Source organism: Lonchura striata, chromosome 6, assembly GCF_050655825.1.
Source record: "Lonchura striata isolate lonStrDom1 chromosome 6, ASM5065582v1, whole genome shotgun sequence".
NCBI classification, from domain to species: domain Eukaryota; kingdom Metazoa; phylum Chordata; class Aves; order Passeriformes; family Estrildidae; genus Lonchura; species Lonchura striata.
The window spans coordinates 12,507,941-12,523,329 of NC_140708.1; the positions used below are offsets into that span (position 1 = coordinate 12,507,941).

Here is a 15,389-nt window from a genome sequence, read left to right on the forward strand (position 1 = left end):
TTTAATATTAGTATTTTAATATTGTTACATGTTCTGTTGGACAGTTTCTGTGATAAGATGTGTAATTGAAAGAGTGCTGTAGAATATATATAAGGTAGCGATTTTAATACAAGTTTGAGTTTGGAGTTTCAGAACTTGTGCTTCCTCCTTCAGAATGAAAGTATACCTTTAAAATAATTGATTCAGTGCTTTGCTGGAAAATCTTTGTAAATGTGGCATAGCATTATTTTAATGGAGCAGGAATCAGTATTTTTTCTTAATGGTTTTAGTAATGTTTTCTTAATAAAATTTTTCTTTCTTTTCAAATTTATTTTTTAAAAATACTATTGGGTCATGGTTGTGAGTTTTGTTTGTTGTTCTTACATTTTGTTTTCAAACTTGGTGTCAAACAGTAGTTTATTTTAGCAGTTACTATTTGAATTAGGCTTTGAACTAATGACTTAGAGGTGAAAATTTTCAGTGATCTATCCTGAGCATTTTCTACACCTTCATCTTGAAGTGTTAGAATAAAATTAGGCACAACATATTCGTCTGCCTGAGAAATTGAATTCTAATCAACTTTTTACCAAAACGATGAATTTCAGATTCAGAGAAGATGGCACAATACTTAGAAGAGGAGCGACATATGAGAGAAGAAAACTTGAGACTTCAAAGGAAACTCCAGAGGGAAATGGAACGTAGGGAAGCTCTCTGCAGACAGCTGTCAGAAAGTGAATCCAGCTTAGAAATGGATGACGAAAGGTTTGTATTTTTTTGGCCATCTAGATGTGTTGGACTTATTTATCAGTATTTATACTTTTTTAATATTATAGAATAATTTTAGAAGTAACTTGTATGTGGGTTTAATATGCACATCAAATTCCAGCGTTGTCCAGGAATTGTATCAGTGTTGCATTAGTTTTAACACTGAGTAAGAAAATATTTCTATCTGAAGATTGTTTGGGGCTTTGATAATATATATTGAAATAAATACAGCTGTGGAGTTGAAAATCAAGATAATTTGTTCACAACACTCTTGTTTTGCTCCTACCTTGGTAACTGCAAGGAATTCTGTGAGGTAGGGACAGCATCTTTACTTGGGCCTGATTTATCTATCCTTTGCAGAAAATAAAATATGTTCAGCCAAATACAAAGGGATACTGTGTAAAACCTTTGAGAGAGGAAGCATTTCCAGAACTATTGGGTTATTCTTGATGTCCAAACTATAACATCCTTGATTTGTTTGTCTTTATTGCGAGCTGCTTTGCTTGCCCTGACCTTACTTGAGTTTTTCATGGTTTATATTGTGCCTTTTAGTGTTTTCTCACATCATAGAAATATGACAGTGTTCTATCTTGAAAGAGGATTTAAGTACATTTTGGATAAAACATTCTTAGTTCTTACCAAATGCTCATTGTTTGGTTGTATTGTTGTATAGTATTTTGGATTTATGGTGGTCCTTTAGAATAAATAAAAAAGTTACTCTGTGCTGTGTATTTTTTCTGATACTGAGAGATTTGTATTTCCTCTTGGGTCCTTAATATTTTGTTATAAGATGTAATTTACCAGAAACAAAGTACCAGATACTTTGTGGTAAGGAGTACCCTTAAAGCTCAGAGTAGTGTGTTCATTCTAATGAAACACCAAGGTAACTTGACCTATATAGCATTGGCATCTGGTATTAAGATGTAGCAAATGCTATATAAATTAAATTGTTATAAATAGGGGATTCTGAGCTTGGATATTTTTCTTATTAGGCTTACCTTTTCTTCCACTATTTACAGTGTAATGGAAGTACAGTCAAAATCTAAATCTATGAGAATTACCAGTATTAATCCAAAATTATAGAGTTTCCTAATATTTTTTTATTGCCGACTTGTAAGTAGTGGTAACCAGGAAAATGGAGGAAAATTTGATTAACTATTCTTTACTTTTAAGAAATTGTCATGTTTGACTTTTCTGGTACTACAAAGACCTGACAGAACACCTCCAAATCAAGTGTTTGCAGTGTAAGTAACAGAAAGCAAAGTGAAGGACAAAAGAGGCATTAGTAATTAGCCTGAGAAGATGCAAAATATTTGTGGAGCTATATGCCATCATGGTTTTAAAACATTGATTTTTGTCAGCTAACATCTTCCTAAAAATGAGGGTGGTGATGGGTCAGCTATCCATTTCTTGCAGTTGCATTCTGTTAGCTGATGATAAGTATTGCTTGTAACTGGGGGTAGGTGAAGATGCTCTCGTGAATGTAAAGGACACAGCTCTCCCAAAGCCTCTTTCTCCAGAACAGCAATTTGTCTTAACCCTCCATCCTATTCTTTGGAGTAGCAGGGTAATACCTGAAACCAGGACACATGCCAATGGGGTGCTGCTGTTCCACATCACCTGAGCCAGGTGGTGGGATGACTTTGAGGAAACTCTGTATGGATTGCAAGGGCATTAAATCAGAGATGCTGCCTTGCTGGAACTCACACACTGGTCTGCATTGGAACCCACTGTGTGTTGCAGAGATAGTTTAGTTCAGTTTAACTAACCTTGCCACTGGTAGCTCTTTAAAAAACTTATATATTTAATTAAACCCTAATATATTAGTTTGTTAGTTTTCTGTTGTTCTTTATTGCAGCTACTTTTATTACCTGGTCTACCCAAATTCAAACCAACTTCGGTATTACTACACACCAAGCCTGTGCTAGGGCATGTGGCTTGTTAACTCTGAATATCCTGGTTAAACACCAGCAAGATGCAGTATCAGAATATGTTTCAAATAGTCTATGAACAGACCTCAAAGTAGTCATTGTGAGTTCCATCAAATAGGAGTAATTTTAATGCTGTTCCGTGTTACTGGTTTTCTTTATTGTGATGGGGAAGTAAATGCAGCTACTAAGAATTCCTGAGAACACACTGGTAGAAGAGGAGACAATTAAGTCAAAGGGCTCTTAGGTAGCAAATATGGCCTGCTGTTCTGCTGTGTCCAATAAAGAAACACAGCTGAATCTAATAATATAAACCCATGTGCACTGTTTTTCAGCCACATGGAGAAGGTGAGCAGGAGGACATCTAATCTAGAGTGACTGGAAAATCTAATGGAGAGTGCCTAAGCAGCTCAACCTGAGACTGCCAACCTAGTGCTATGGGGAAAAACCCACAAAATCTCTTGAGATAAAAACAGTGAGTGGCAGTTAGGAGCAATTGGTGTCATTGTTATTCTTTTATATAGCACTTGATATCCATGAAGAAGCTTCAGTGTAGTCAGTGAATGAAGGACAAATAAATATCACTAAAATTATTACAGCTGGGGAAAAATGCCTTGCCTCAGGTTCTGTTCTATTCAGCTTATCATAGTTAAGTGTGGGATGTGTCCTGCAACACAGCCTGAAAGTACCTTTAGTGAGGTGGTCCTGGGTTGAAAATGTCTCTCTTCCAGTGGCAGAAGATGGGATGAGCAAATGTTTAAATGTTGGGACGAGAGGGATTCAAGTAGGAAACAGGACATGTTTTTAATGCTATGGCTGATCAGCTGTTGGAACAAATTGTTAGTACTTTAATGATTTCTTCACCCTTTTTCATGATTTCAGATAAGTGCTGAATGCCTTTCTGGAAGATACACTCCAGCCAACCAAGCTTTTGAGTTCAATGTAGAAATGATGTGTGAAGTGCAAGAATGTAGAATGGGTCAGATTGGACATGGTTTACATCTCTGACCTTAATACATGCTCTTTAATCATACACTACTTATATGGTTTTAACTGCAAATGCCTAAGAGAAGTCCAGCTGCTTCCATGGAAAGTTAAGCCAGTGTCAGCAATGACCAGAGTTCCTGTCATGACTTCCTAATGTGATTCTTATGGGAATTGAAAAAAAATCACAGTGAAACATTTAAAACATGGCACATTTTAAAAGGTTTGATCTAATTATTCTTTGCCTTTTTTTGTTAGATATTTTAATGAGATGTCTGCACAAGGATTAAGACCTCGCACTGTGTCCAGTCCTATCCCTTATACACCCTCACCAAGTTCTAGCAGACCTATATCACCTGGTAAATATTTAACCCAGTTTCTAAAATTATTGTATGCATCACATAGTAACGTGCCCTATTAATATATTTAGGTCAGTAGCCTTTCAAATCTAGTTTGGAGAAAAAAATCCTGCATCATAAATGCAAGAATAGTTTTGCCTTAGGTGTTTTCTAGTGCAGCATGTTCTTGGATGGTGACCAGATATTCTATATTTCAGATCTGTGGACAGATATTGAAGATCAGTTAAGTAGCTATCACTTGAACTTTATTTCTTTTTTCCTCTTTTTTTCTCTCTTGCTGTCTTTTTTTTTCCCCCTCCCTTCCCACACAAGTTTTGCAACAGGACACATAATTCAAATGGATTTCTAGAGTCTGATGAAGAGCTAGTAATTAATTAGACTGATACTGTGCTCTGAATCAAAACTTCTTAGAGAAGTTTAATTGTGAACATGTTGGAAAAAAAAGTCAATTTACATTTCAGTAGAGAAATTACTTTTGTACTTCTGCTATTTTCTATTATTAGACAATAACTGTTAAATTAATAATTCCTGTCTCACAAACTTTGTATAACAGAGGCAAACAAACTTTTTCTGAGTTTTTAATTACTGAATATATTTTAAGTCAAGTGAAATGCATTTGTGTTACTAACACATTTATTGACTGAAATTTAAAATCCCTTAAAATTGCACTTGAACATTCAAGTTGTTGGCTGTGGGTATTACATGGTGGTCACAAAAAACCATGTACATAAAGAAGTTAATTGTGCATGCCTGGCTTTTTCATGTGCACCTCTAGAACCTGCCAGGCAGATGAGATGTGCTCTGTGTTGACACAAGATGGGAATGAGACATTTTATTACACAGGTCTGCTAGAACATATAAAATGTCTTTAGATCCTTGAATTTTCAAGGTTGACTGTGGTTTCTCAAAGGACTATAAATAGTTTTCATCCAGGTGTTGGACGTGTGAAAACCAGCTATGGCCATAAGCCATGTTATGATGTTAGAGATGAGCAGTGTGACTATGAGTTTTCAGAAGGTTTTTGTGTTTCTGAAATGAGCCAAATGACTTGACTTTCAGTGTTTTGCCAGGTGTGTTACCAAGAAAATGATACACGTTTTCTTACCCCTTTCCTGTAAGTGGGTGTACAGCAGTGTAGTTGTGCCAAGAGCTGCTCTGGAGGAACAGCTCCTTTGTTTGTGTTTCTCTGTGTGCAGCCTTTGTAACAGTACAGTGTCCAGCTGCAGGTTGGATCTGCAGTCACATAGGGGTTAGAGCAGCTCTGTGGGACAGATTACTTGCTAACTTACAGGCTTGCATCTTACATTACTTAGCAGTGCACCCTGTTTAGGTGCTGATGTGTCAGTGAAGGAGAACTCTGTCAGTTTATTCCTATGCTGAGACTGAAGTGCATTCCTTGTTCCCTGTGAACTTGATTTTCCATCAGTAGTTGATACAAGAGTGAGAATTTTATCTCACAGACAGAGTATCCTGAAACACACTCTGAAGCACAGCTGAAATTATTGTTTCTAACAGAGTTTAGGAGTTTGAGAATTTTGGTGTGGTAAATGTTCCAGGCTAGCTTGTCTGCACAGGCAGCTGCATTAATCTCCTTTACATCTGATAAATTAATATCAGCACTTTGGAAGTGTCAGACTTCAGAAAAATAGAAGCTGCAGTTTGTTAGAGAACTAATGAGATCAATAGGGAATTTTGTAGAGCTGTCTGGGACAAATGAATGCAGTAATGGATGAAAACAAAAGGGTTTTGAGAGTATTTTGTATCTAAAGTAGTAGAGTAAGATGATGCCAGAAGTACCAGCACAGAATAATAAAACAGCTGTATGTTGCATCAAGTATTTGTATGACTTGGCATATTTCATTCAGGAAATGACGTGCCTTGAATATATGGAAGCAGAATATTTGTAACCAGTTAGAAATGCTGTAATTTCATGTGGATAGCTTATTGAATGGATCTGATTCTGGCTTCTGAATCCCAGAGTCTTTTGTGCCTGCATGGCTTGGGATACTACTTTTGAAGACTCTTTGAAGCTGAGATTCTGCTGAGATTTCTTGCACAGATCACTGTGCTAGAAATCTTCTAGAACTTTGAAGATAGTGTAATTACTGTTACTCCTAGGCAGCTGGGGATTAGTTGTTCTAATTACCAGTTAGTCTTCAGCGTAGATACTGTTCTGTGCTTTGCCTCTAGGCTAGATAGATGTGTCGGGCTGCAGAGATGAACTATCCTGAATGTATGTGCAGTGCTCTGGTTTTGTTTCTTTGGCTGCCATGTAGACTTCCATTTGTCAAGCTTGTGGAGCTGGATTATTCCAAAGCAGTTCAGAATTGCCACGTTACAGGGGTGGCTCTGTTTTGCCCATTATTTCTAGGCTCTTACCTCTGACTGACTGCCTTGTCACCTCCCTGAACATTGACCTGTTTCTATCCTTGGTGCTTACAAAAGCACTTAAGTATAACACATGTGCTCTACAGATAATTAGATTGTATAGTCACAAGGCAGATTAATTTTGTTGTTACTCTACAGTGGCAGGGATTCCATGGGAGTAACTTGTAATTTGCACCAGACATACATTGAAAATGTAACAGAATCAAACAGAATTGAAGGAAGCACAGGGAGTTTTTGTTACTTCATTTAGTGATCTGAGGCTTGTTCTGTTTTCTTGTCCAGATCTCGTCTCATCTCTTGTAGTCAGAAACACAGGTGCATGCAGGCAGGGATGATGCTGGGTGTTGCTGCAGGCACATTGTTCTGTATTAGTTTAGTGTTGAAGTGTGAAAACTGTTAAACCCACTGTGGTGTTATAGAAGTTTTAATAGGCCTTCAGAAATGTTCTTCAGTCATTGTTCTCCAAAGCAGTTGCTTGAGTCTAATTGTAAACAGCTGAGAAAAGTCCTGACTCCTTCCTTATGATATTTTTGTCAAAAAGCAGAAAGGAGCAAAACGTTTTGGAAAATATGCTCTTTTGAGAAACTCAAGCTGTTCAGAATGCTTTAAGTGTGAACTTGAAGCATTTGGCAGTTGCTGTTTCTGTTTTCCTTGGTTAAATAGAGCTGTACAGGAACTCTGCATTTTTATAATTGAGTTCTTACAAAAAGGAAATACTTGGATGAAAGAATTGGATATTTGCAGTTTTGAATATTGGGCTTTCCTAAATGTAGATAAGCAAGTTGCAATTTTAAATGTTAGTTGCTAGCCTAGTCCAGCTAGTAACATTTCCCAGGATGTTTTCATTTCCCCAACCCAAAGATCTTTAAAATGCTGAGGCAAAAGAGAAGGAAGCCTCGGTTCAGATCTGGTATGCCTTGGAGGAGCCACCTAGATCCAGTTTTTTTGTGGAACCTCATTTTGTGACCCAGTGACCCAGAAGCCTAGATGGCTTCTCCAGCCACAACCTCTCTTCTTCTTCAGACTGTATGTAGTTCAGGGAGACATTTCCTCCATGGAGAATTGGAATGCTGAATGGAAATACTTATGGACTAGAACTAAGCTACTATAGGAGTCTTACACCATTTATCTTAAGTGAAAAGTTATGTTTAACATTGTATAATATATGTTTTAAACATATGGTAGTATACTACAGGAAAAGAAAATAAATAAGCATCACACTTCTCAGTACAATTAGTATTTTCTAGATGGCTAATCTGTAGTACTTACCAGTTTTTAGGCTATCATTGATTCAGAACCAAAAAATCTAAAAAAACCCCTCACACTTTAGTTTTTAATATCAAACAAGAATGTTGATGTTACCTTGTTTTAACAATTTTAGGTCTGTCATATGCAAGTCACACAGTTGGTTTCACACCACCAACTTCACTGACTAGAGCTGGAATGTCTTACTACAATTCCCCAGGCCTTCATGTGCAACATATGGGACCATCCCATGGTATTACAGTAAGTATTTAAATTAATAAATACTTGTTACCTATATAGTTTGGTTTTTGGAAGTTATGAGTGGTTGTCCTTAAACTTTTTTGCAAAACATTTTTGTAAATGTTTGTTTTTGTCTCCTTACTCCAAGATACCTATTGCTGCTTTCTTCAACCCTGATTTTCCTCTTCACCCCTCAGAAACTGATTCTTTTTGGAGAACCTTGTTTTCTGCAAAAGAATAGGATGTATTATCATCTTAAGGACAGTAATAGGTATCATCTTATGGATCAGCAGGCAGGGTGTGAAAAGTGATGTTCTAAGTTACTAAGCCTATCCCAGGAAGTAAAAACATTGCTTTCATTTTTCTCCTAGTCTCCACCATCTGACGGATGAGTCATCTGAGGTTGCTTCAAGCTCAGGTTTTCTTCAGGATGACACACAATGCTACCATCATGTCACTGTAACAGGCAGTTAACTCTTATTTTCTATTGTCATTGGCAAAGAAGAAAGTTAATATAAACATTTGTTAGGGAAATTTCTCATATCTTTCAACTGAATTTATTTCCTTTTTACCTGCGATGTTTGATGCATTTCCACTTCATTGTGTTTCTTCTGAATATTTGTGGAGTTTCATGAGTAAACAAAGCCTAAATATTAACCATATGGCAGAAATACCTTATGGTTGTTTTGTGTTAAGACCGTTTTGATTTTTCTCAGCGGGTATAGTAGTATGTAAATATTCGTCAAGGTTTTTGCTTATACTTGTCACTCTCAGATGTAAAACCATATTTTATTAGGATTTTTAGTACAATGCTGAAATATGGGTGCTTTTGGTTTAGATGAGTGTGCAAAGGTAATTGTTACAATTTCACTGAGCTACGTTGGGTGGGAACACTGCAATGATAGGTAGAACAGAAAGGAAGCTGGAGCTCAGCAGGAAAGTAGAATTCTAGTTGGGGCTCAGCCCATGGCTGTGTGTAACATAAGTTAGTCAGAGGAAGATCTTTATGCTTCTGGGAAACATGGAAACTAACTTTATAAATGAGTTTTTCAAAGAACTTGTTCTGTTTGTTCTCTGTGAAATACTACTTTTTCTGAAACTCCAAATGAATTGAGTCTCTATGAAAAAAATCATCCTGAGAACAAAATACTAATTGTTCAGAGAAAGGTGTCAACAAGCAGCTTATGGGTTTGTCTCAATACTGATACCAGGTCCCCTAATTATATGTATGCAAATGCAATAAATGATACTAAGTGTTTCAGAGGCATCAGTCAGTTTTCAAGAATCTCTTGGATTTTACATATAAGCTTAATCTATTGTACACAGCTTTGCAGAAAAATAGATACAATATATTTGATTTGACTAAACTGCAGTTTCATTCTTGACTCTTCATTTTTGATCTCCATTGCAAAATAATTTTAACTTTACCTTTAGCACATTTGGTATAGAACTGTAATTATGCTTCTCCCCAGAGCTGACCACCTGTGATCAATTAGTAAATATGTGTAGGTGTTTTGTCATGCCATGAGATTGTTGATTAATGCTAACCCAATTGGTAAGTAATGAGCATTTTTGTATCAAAAGTGCAGAAGTTAATGTTGTGGAGTGTGATTTCTATTTTTGCATTGCTAACGTTCAAAGATGATGCTTTTCCTCCTGCCCCATAGTTTGTAAAGATAAAGTGGGATTTAAATCTTTCTGTTTAAATGTACCAGTTGTTGAAAATCTGTGATTTCAGTTGAGGGGGTCTCTCTAACAACTACTTCACTCCTGCAGCTCAAAGCATTGGAATATTTTTTTTGTTCTCCAAAGAGCAGCTTGTATTATACTTTGGTTTTGCTCTAGTGTGTGGGCTAAGAGTCTTTCAGAGAGCAAGAGATTCTGGGCAGACTGTGATACTCAAAACTTTCCCACCCACACTCAGGTACCACATACTTGTACTTCACGTGCCCATAGCATGAAGTCAAGGGCTCCTCAGCACCTACTGGTTGAGCAGGCACAGCTGGGAGATGCTGTGCCTGCAGCATCTCATTTCTTTTTAGGTTGCTGGTCATCACGGGTAAATATATCTGCAGGACATGTCTTGTGTTCATTTCCTGCAAGCTGACAGGAAGGAATGCATTTTCTCTTTGATGTCAAGAGTACTCCCCTTTCCTTTGCTACTCTATTTCAGAGGAAGATTTATTTTATGTAAAAGTTGTATTGTGACTCCTGCAATGTTTTGAAATTTCTTCTTCCCACATAATTGTTCAGACTTCTTTGTGCGATTTTTTTTTTTTTTGCCTTTGCCAAGTTTAGAGGACTTGCACCTAACATTGTTCAGGAGTGTGTTAAACATAATTTCAATATTTGTTCTGCAGAGGCCTTCACCACGAAGAAGTAACAGCCCCGACAAATTTAAACGTCCCACTCCTCCTCCTTCTCCAAACACGCAGACCCCAGTGCAGCCACCTCCGCCACCACCTCCACCACCTGTGCAACCTCCGGGCCAAGCCGCGGCATCGCAGGCAGCCAATTTTCAACATGCAGTGCATCCCTCCTCTCAGCCTTAGTGCATGTGCTCAGCAGTCTCTATGTCAGAAGTGGACTCATAACACGGAGCAGTTTACTAAAAGCCAAAGGCTTACTTGGCATATTTGGATTTGACTTATTTGCACTGAGGTTATATAGGCTTCACTGTTAATTGTGTTGTAAACGTTTGTATAAAATGCAGCCAGTGTTGTGGGTCTACAACACTAACTTAACAAAGTTTTCCATCAGTGTTTACTTGAACTACATGTATGTCCATTCTCTGGCTGGAACATTTGCTACTCTGTTTGGTAATACGGCATTATGTCGTTTTGCTTGGCTCCAAAGCTTCATTTTCCTGGCTTTTAGGTTTGTAAAATTAAAGGGATACCTTTTTATATTTTTTCATGACAATTTGCAGAAAATGAAAGGCATGATGGGCTACGTGATAAATTCTGAAATATTACAGTGTTTACCAAGCTTATAGAAGATCAGCACTATGTTTCAGTCATGTAAAATATCAGCTTCTAGTGCAAAAGTGAGTCAGACACCCTAATCAGTGCCCAAGACACAAGCTCTCTGGTATTACATAAAAAATAAGCTTAATTCACAGAGGACACATCCATACTTCTCCTGTTTAAAAGCACCTCAAACATATGGTACAGTCAGAACTTTACACTGAGAGAACTGGCTTGTTGGAGTCTGTGGAATGTACAATTTGTGGACCTTAAGATTTGATGATGTCACTTGAAATTTCTGTTAACCTGTAAGCTGCCCATACCATGTGCCCTGTCACAGTGACTGTAGGGGAGTGTGGTCCTGCCCACAGGTTACTGAGAGCTGATTCAAGTGTGTGCTCTTGGAATTTTTTGCTGCAGAAGGCGATGTGATTGTAGAGAACAACTGATGATAATTACTTTCTTGTTAAAATATATTCATTGTGATGCCCCTGAAGCAAAGTTTGAACAGGTATTTTAAATGTTCAAAAGCCTCTTGGAAAATGAGATGAGCATAGAGGAATATATTGGCATAACAGCCAAAACTTTGTATTGCTTGGTAGAAACAGAGTACAAGAAAGTAGCACAACATGGCACTAATGAATGCTTATTTAGCAGCCTAAGCCGGTACAATGTAAAAAGAAATGTATTCCAAATACATTCTTTCCATTCATTTAGCACAAATAAATTGGTTTCACTTTGCAGTGGAACGAAGTGTCACTTCTTGATATTGGCATCCTACTCGGTTACATTTTTCTTGAGGTTCCTGTTGAGTACTGGGGTTTATATATTATTGATAATTTTAAATGGTTTACCTCATATATATGGATATGTGGGCCATGGAAAATGACAAGAGAATGTTTATTTTATGAGAATATGTATCTGGCTATAATCAGAGCAGAACATGAGTAATTTATCTTTTGTTTACAAAAGTTTGTTTGACATGCTTAATGCTTTATTAAGGACATTTTTAAGAAGGAAGTACAGCATTCTGGTAGTATACTAATACTTGTACATATAATGTCATTTTTGCCACTCACCTATTCAGTCAGAATTGCAAACTGAAAATCTTTATGAAAATAGTGCTCTAAATCAAAGTTGTAAGTTAAAATAATGTTGTAAAATGTTCCGCTTAAGGCAGATTAGAATTTCTTCACCGTAGCTATGTAGTTTCAGCTCTGAGGGAATTTAGAGAAATGCATATATAGTCTATTACACTTCTTAAACCAATATGGGATCAAGTGCATTATCAAATTACATTACATTAATTATGGTAGTTACTCCAGTCAAACAATTCTCAAGATTGTGACAGACCTAAAATTTGACCACTACTTCCACCTGAAAATAATTGACCATAACAGATGCTCAGCTTTCCATAGAGGAAACTCAGCTGTGAGCACTATAATTAAACAAAGCTCCTGAACAAGTGATAGGATTGAATGAGAGAAAGTGACAGATAGTCAGAGGTGGGACTAAGGTGAAGACAGGATCAGCTTAGTTTGATGCTTGTCCTTTTGTAAACATAAGACAAAGAAAAAAATATACTCTTTATTAAGTAGGATTCCAGCTCAAGTATCCCAGAATTTGAATTGGTGCCCTCCTTTCTGAAGGGCTTTGAGATCCTTGGATGTATGGCTCTGTGGAGGGCAATCTCATGGTGGTGGTAGCACAAATGTGGGTAGAAAGGGAAGAGCCTTTGATGGTGTTTTAAGATCTCAAAATGGAAAATTGCCTAGAATAATTTACATTTGAAGCATATTCCAAAACTGAATTTGTGTAACCCAAGTTCAGCTGCTGTTATAAAGTGTCTTAGTGAACTTTCCTTACTGTTCCAGTGGGACTGTTACCAGAAGAAAGTAAAGAACTGACAAATGTATACTAAACCTTGAAAGTGTAAAAAGGCACTAAATTGGCCTTATTGAACTAAGAACGTTGAACAAATATTTGCTTGCAATCAGAAGTGTTAAACTCTATTTGTAGACTTTTTGAATAAGATGAGAAATTGTGCACAACCATCTCCTAATAAATGTAAATGGATTTTCAGTTTTCCTTGTGAATTATAGTCATGAATTATGATTTTGCAGCTGTGATTTTATCAGATCTATATCTGATATCTATATCAGATTTTATCAGACTGGACAAACTCACTTGACAGTGAGGTCCAGCTCACTCTGAAGGCTTGAGTGCTTTGTTGCTCTCAGAAGCACCTGGGTGGTTTTCTGACATCCTTTTCATCACTAATGCCTCTCAGATGCACACTGCATTGTCAATAGTTGTGTAAGTCCCCAGAAGCAATTTCTAGCTGTGTGGAGCATTTTGTGAGGGTACCCCTTCACAGCTAAAGATTAAAAAAATAAAATCTACTTTTCAGCTGTTTCAGCAGTGCTTTCCTCTCTGACAATCAAGCAGCTCTCTTTTTGTATTTTCTCTCAAGGGATCTGGCTTGGACAGTGGAATGCAGCTGTAGAGCACTAAGGGTTTATTTTATCCATGACTTGTTCCAGTTCTTTGGAAGAAGAGGTGGGATTGTTTGGAGGTAGTCTTCAGCTAAAAGCCAGATAAGACTGTTTTAATTACATGTACTCATCTGAGAGCATATTCCCAAGGACAGAAAATACATCAGAGTTTTTCCAGAAAGTGTTAGTGCTTTTCTATTGGCAATTGGTGTACTGGAGCTTAGCAGAACAGGATTTCTTTCCTGTTAAAATATTTTCATTTAGGAATCCAGCTGCCTGGGTGGAATCCCTGTGCACTTCAGCTGAATGAAAAATGCAGTCCTGGAAGCAATGAAAATGAGAAAGCTTCCTGGGATCTGTGCAAGCTGCACTTGTACAGACTACGTGGACTGTTAAATAAATGGAAACTGATCATGGAGACAAATAAAAGCCTTAAATAGTATGTCAGTTGAAGAAACACAGTGTCTCATCCTCTGTGTCAGTTATTGCTTTGCTAAGAGGATGCAGCCAGGGACCTTGATTTGAGTTTTACAGTGTTTTTCCTGACCCTAATGCTTAGTTTTACAAGCAGTACAAATTCTAATACTGTTTCAACTCTTTCTGATGTTTCCTTTTTTTCAGTCATGGCAGTCTATTTCTTTTTGATCCTTGGGAGTCTACAGAGCATGGACTATGCAGAGCATATTTCTCCAGTTCAAGCCATCTCATAAGAAACAGAAGGTTTATGAGTGTAAGCTATAAAATTATAACACATGCATATGTTACAACAACCTCCTTGAGAGGAAAGATCTCTCCTTTTGAAGAGAGAGCAAACAGAGCCCCTGAATACCAAATGGACTGTATGCATAGAGACAATCTGGTTTCCTCAGTTCCTCAGTTCCCTGAGGAGCAGAATTCCTCTCCCAGCCTTTCTTTAATTTTTAACATTTGGATCAAGGTTCTTAAAAATTTAAATTATTTGAAATTCCACGTCTCACTATAACAAGTATTCAGGATACCTTCATGTTAATTTTGGGTAACAACCAAATTAGTTAACAACAATTAGTCCCAGTACAAGCAGAGTTTGAGTCAATGCCTCTATGTAAACAGGAGGAAGTCACTGAACATGGCAGACCGTGGCCTTTACAATGTAGCTAAAGTGGGAGTGTGTGTTCATATAATGATTTATTTTTCTAAGCAGCTGGTTTTGGATTTTAGGTGTGTTCTGAAGAGGAGATAAACTGGAGTTTGGCACTGCATTACAGGCAGCTGCTGCTACTTTAGGGAGAAGAGTGCTTGTGCCTGTTCCACTAGTTGGGCTCCAAAGAAAAGTACTACCTCATCTTTCAGTTGGGAGGATGTGGCCACAGGGTCAGCAGAAATGTAGCTGTGTTAGGATTTGTTCTGCATGTATTACCTGGATGGGAGTCTTTCCTCACTGGAAAGGGGCTCCAGAGGTTATAATGCTTTTGTAGAGGAGGAGTGAAGAGTTAGGACAGATGGTTGAAGTTTGAGTTTGTGGAAATTGTGTCCCTGTAGTAAAACTGCTGCTCAGAGTGCTCTTTTTCTAGGCCTGGAGATTGCCTGTATTAAAACTGGTTTGTGATTTCCATTGAAAAAAATGCTGTGTTGCAGTTCTTCAAGTTTATGACATTGGTATCTAATTAAAAAACAACAGCAAAAAGTCACTAAATGCAACTCTCCTTTCCACAGAAATATTGGAAGTAGTCTTCTGTGTGCAAAGGTGGGTTTTCTCATGATAAAACACAATTCTGTATCTTTAAACTGGGATGTTTTATTCTAGTGGTAAAACCTAAGCTGTCCAAGGCACTTTACTTTGTGATTGCTGACTTTTGTTTTGGCAGGTGTTTCAGATGAAATCTAAGCCTCCTGTGGAGGAAGAAAAAAATCACCTGACAGCTGTAGACTGTTCCTTTCCTGCAGAAATACAGCGTTTTCCTCAAATGCAAGTGGAACAAGCATCCTTGAGCTTTTCTGAAGCTTATATTTAATTTCAGTACCTTGGTGATTACTCTTGTATCTTTAGAGAATCAATAAAGC

The 15,389-nt window shown here is 37.4% G+C and overlaps 1 protein-coding gene across 2 annotated transcripts in view; it reads left to right on the plus strand.

The window, feature by feature from the left end:
- CCDC6 (coiled-coil domain containing 6) overlaps positions 1-12,950 on the plus strand; it is a 48,209-nt gene extending 35,259 nt beyond the window's left edge. Inside the window, exons 6-9 of one of the 2 annotated variants that reach the window (XM_021535204.4) lie at positions 585-741; positions 3,915-4,015; positions 7,785-7,909; positions 10,249-12,950. In XM_021535204.4, coding sequence (XP_021390879.1) covers positions 585-741; positions 3,915-4,015; positions 7,785-7,909; positions 10,249-10,440 — 575 coding nt within the window. In that variant the 3' untranslated portion in view covers positions 10,441-12,950. Of the gene's footprint in view, positions 1-584; positions 742-3,914; positions 4,016-7,784; positions 7,910-8,259; positions 9,261-10,248 lie in introns of those variants that run through there. The other variant, XM_085583223.1, reaches the window with a different exon arrangement.
- The last annotated feature ends 2,439 nt before the right edge of the window (positions 12,951-15,389 follow it).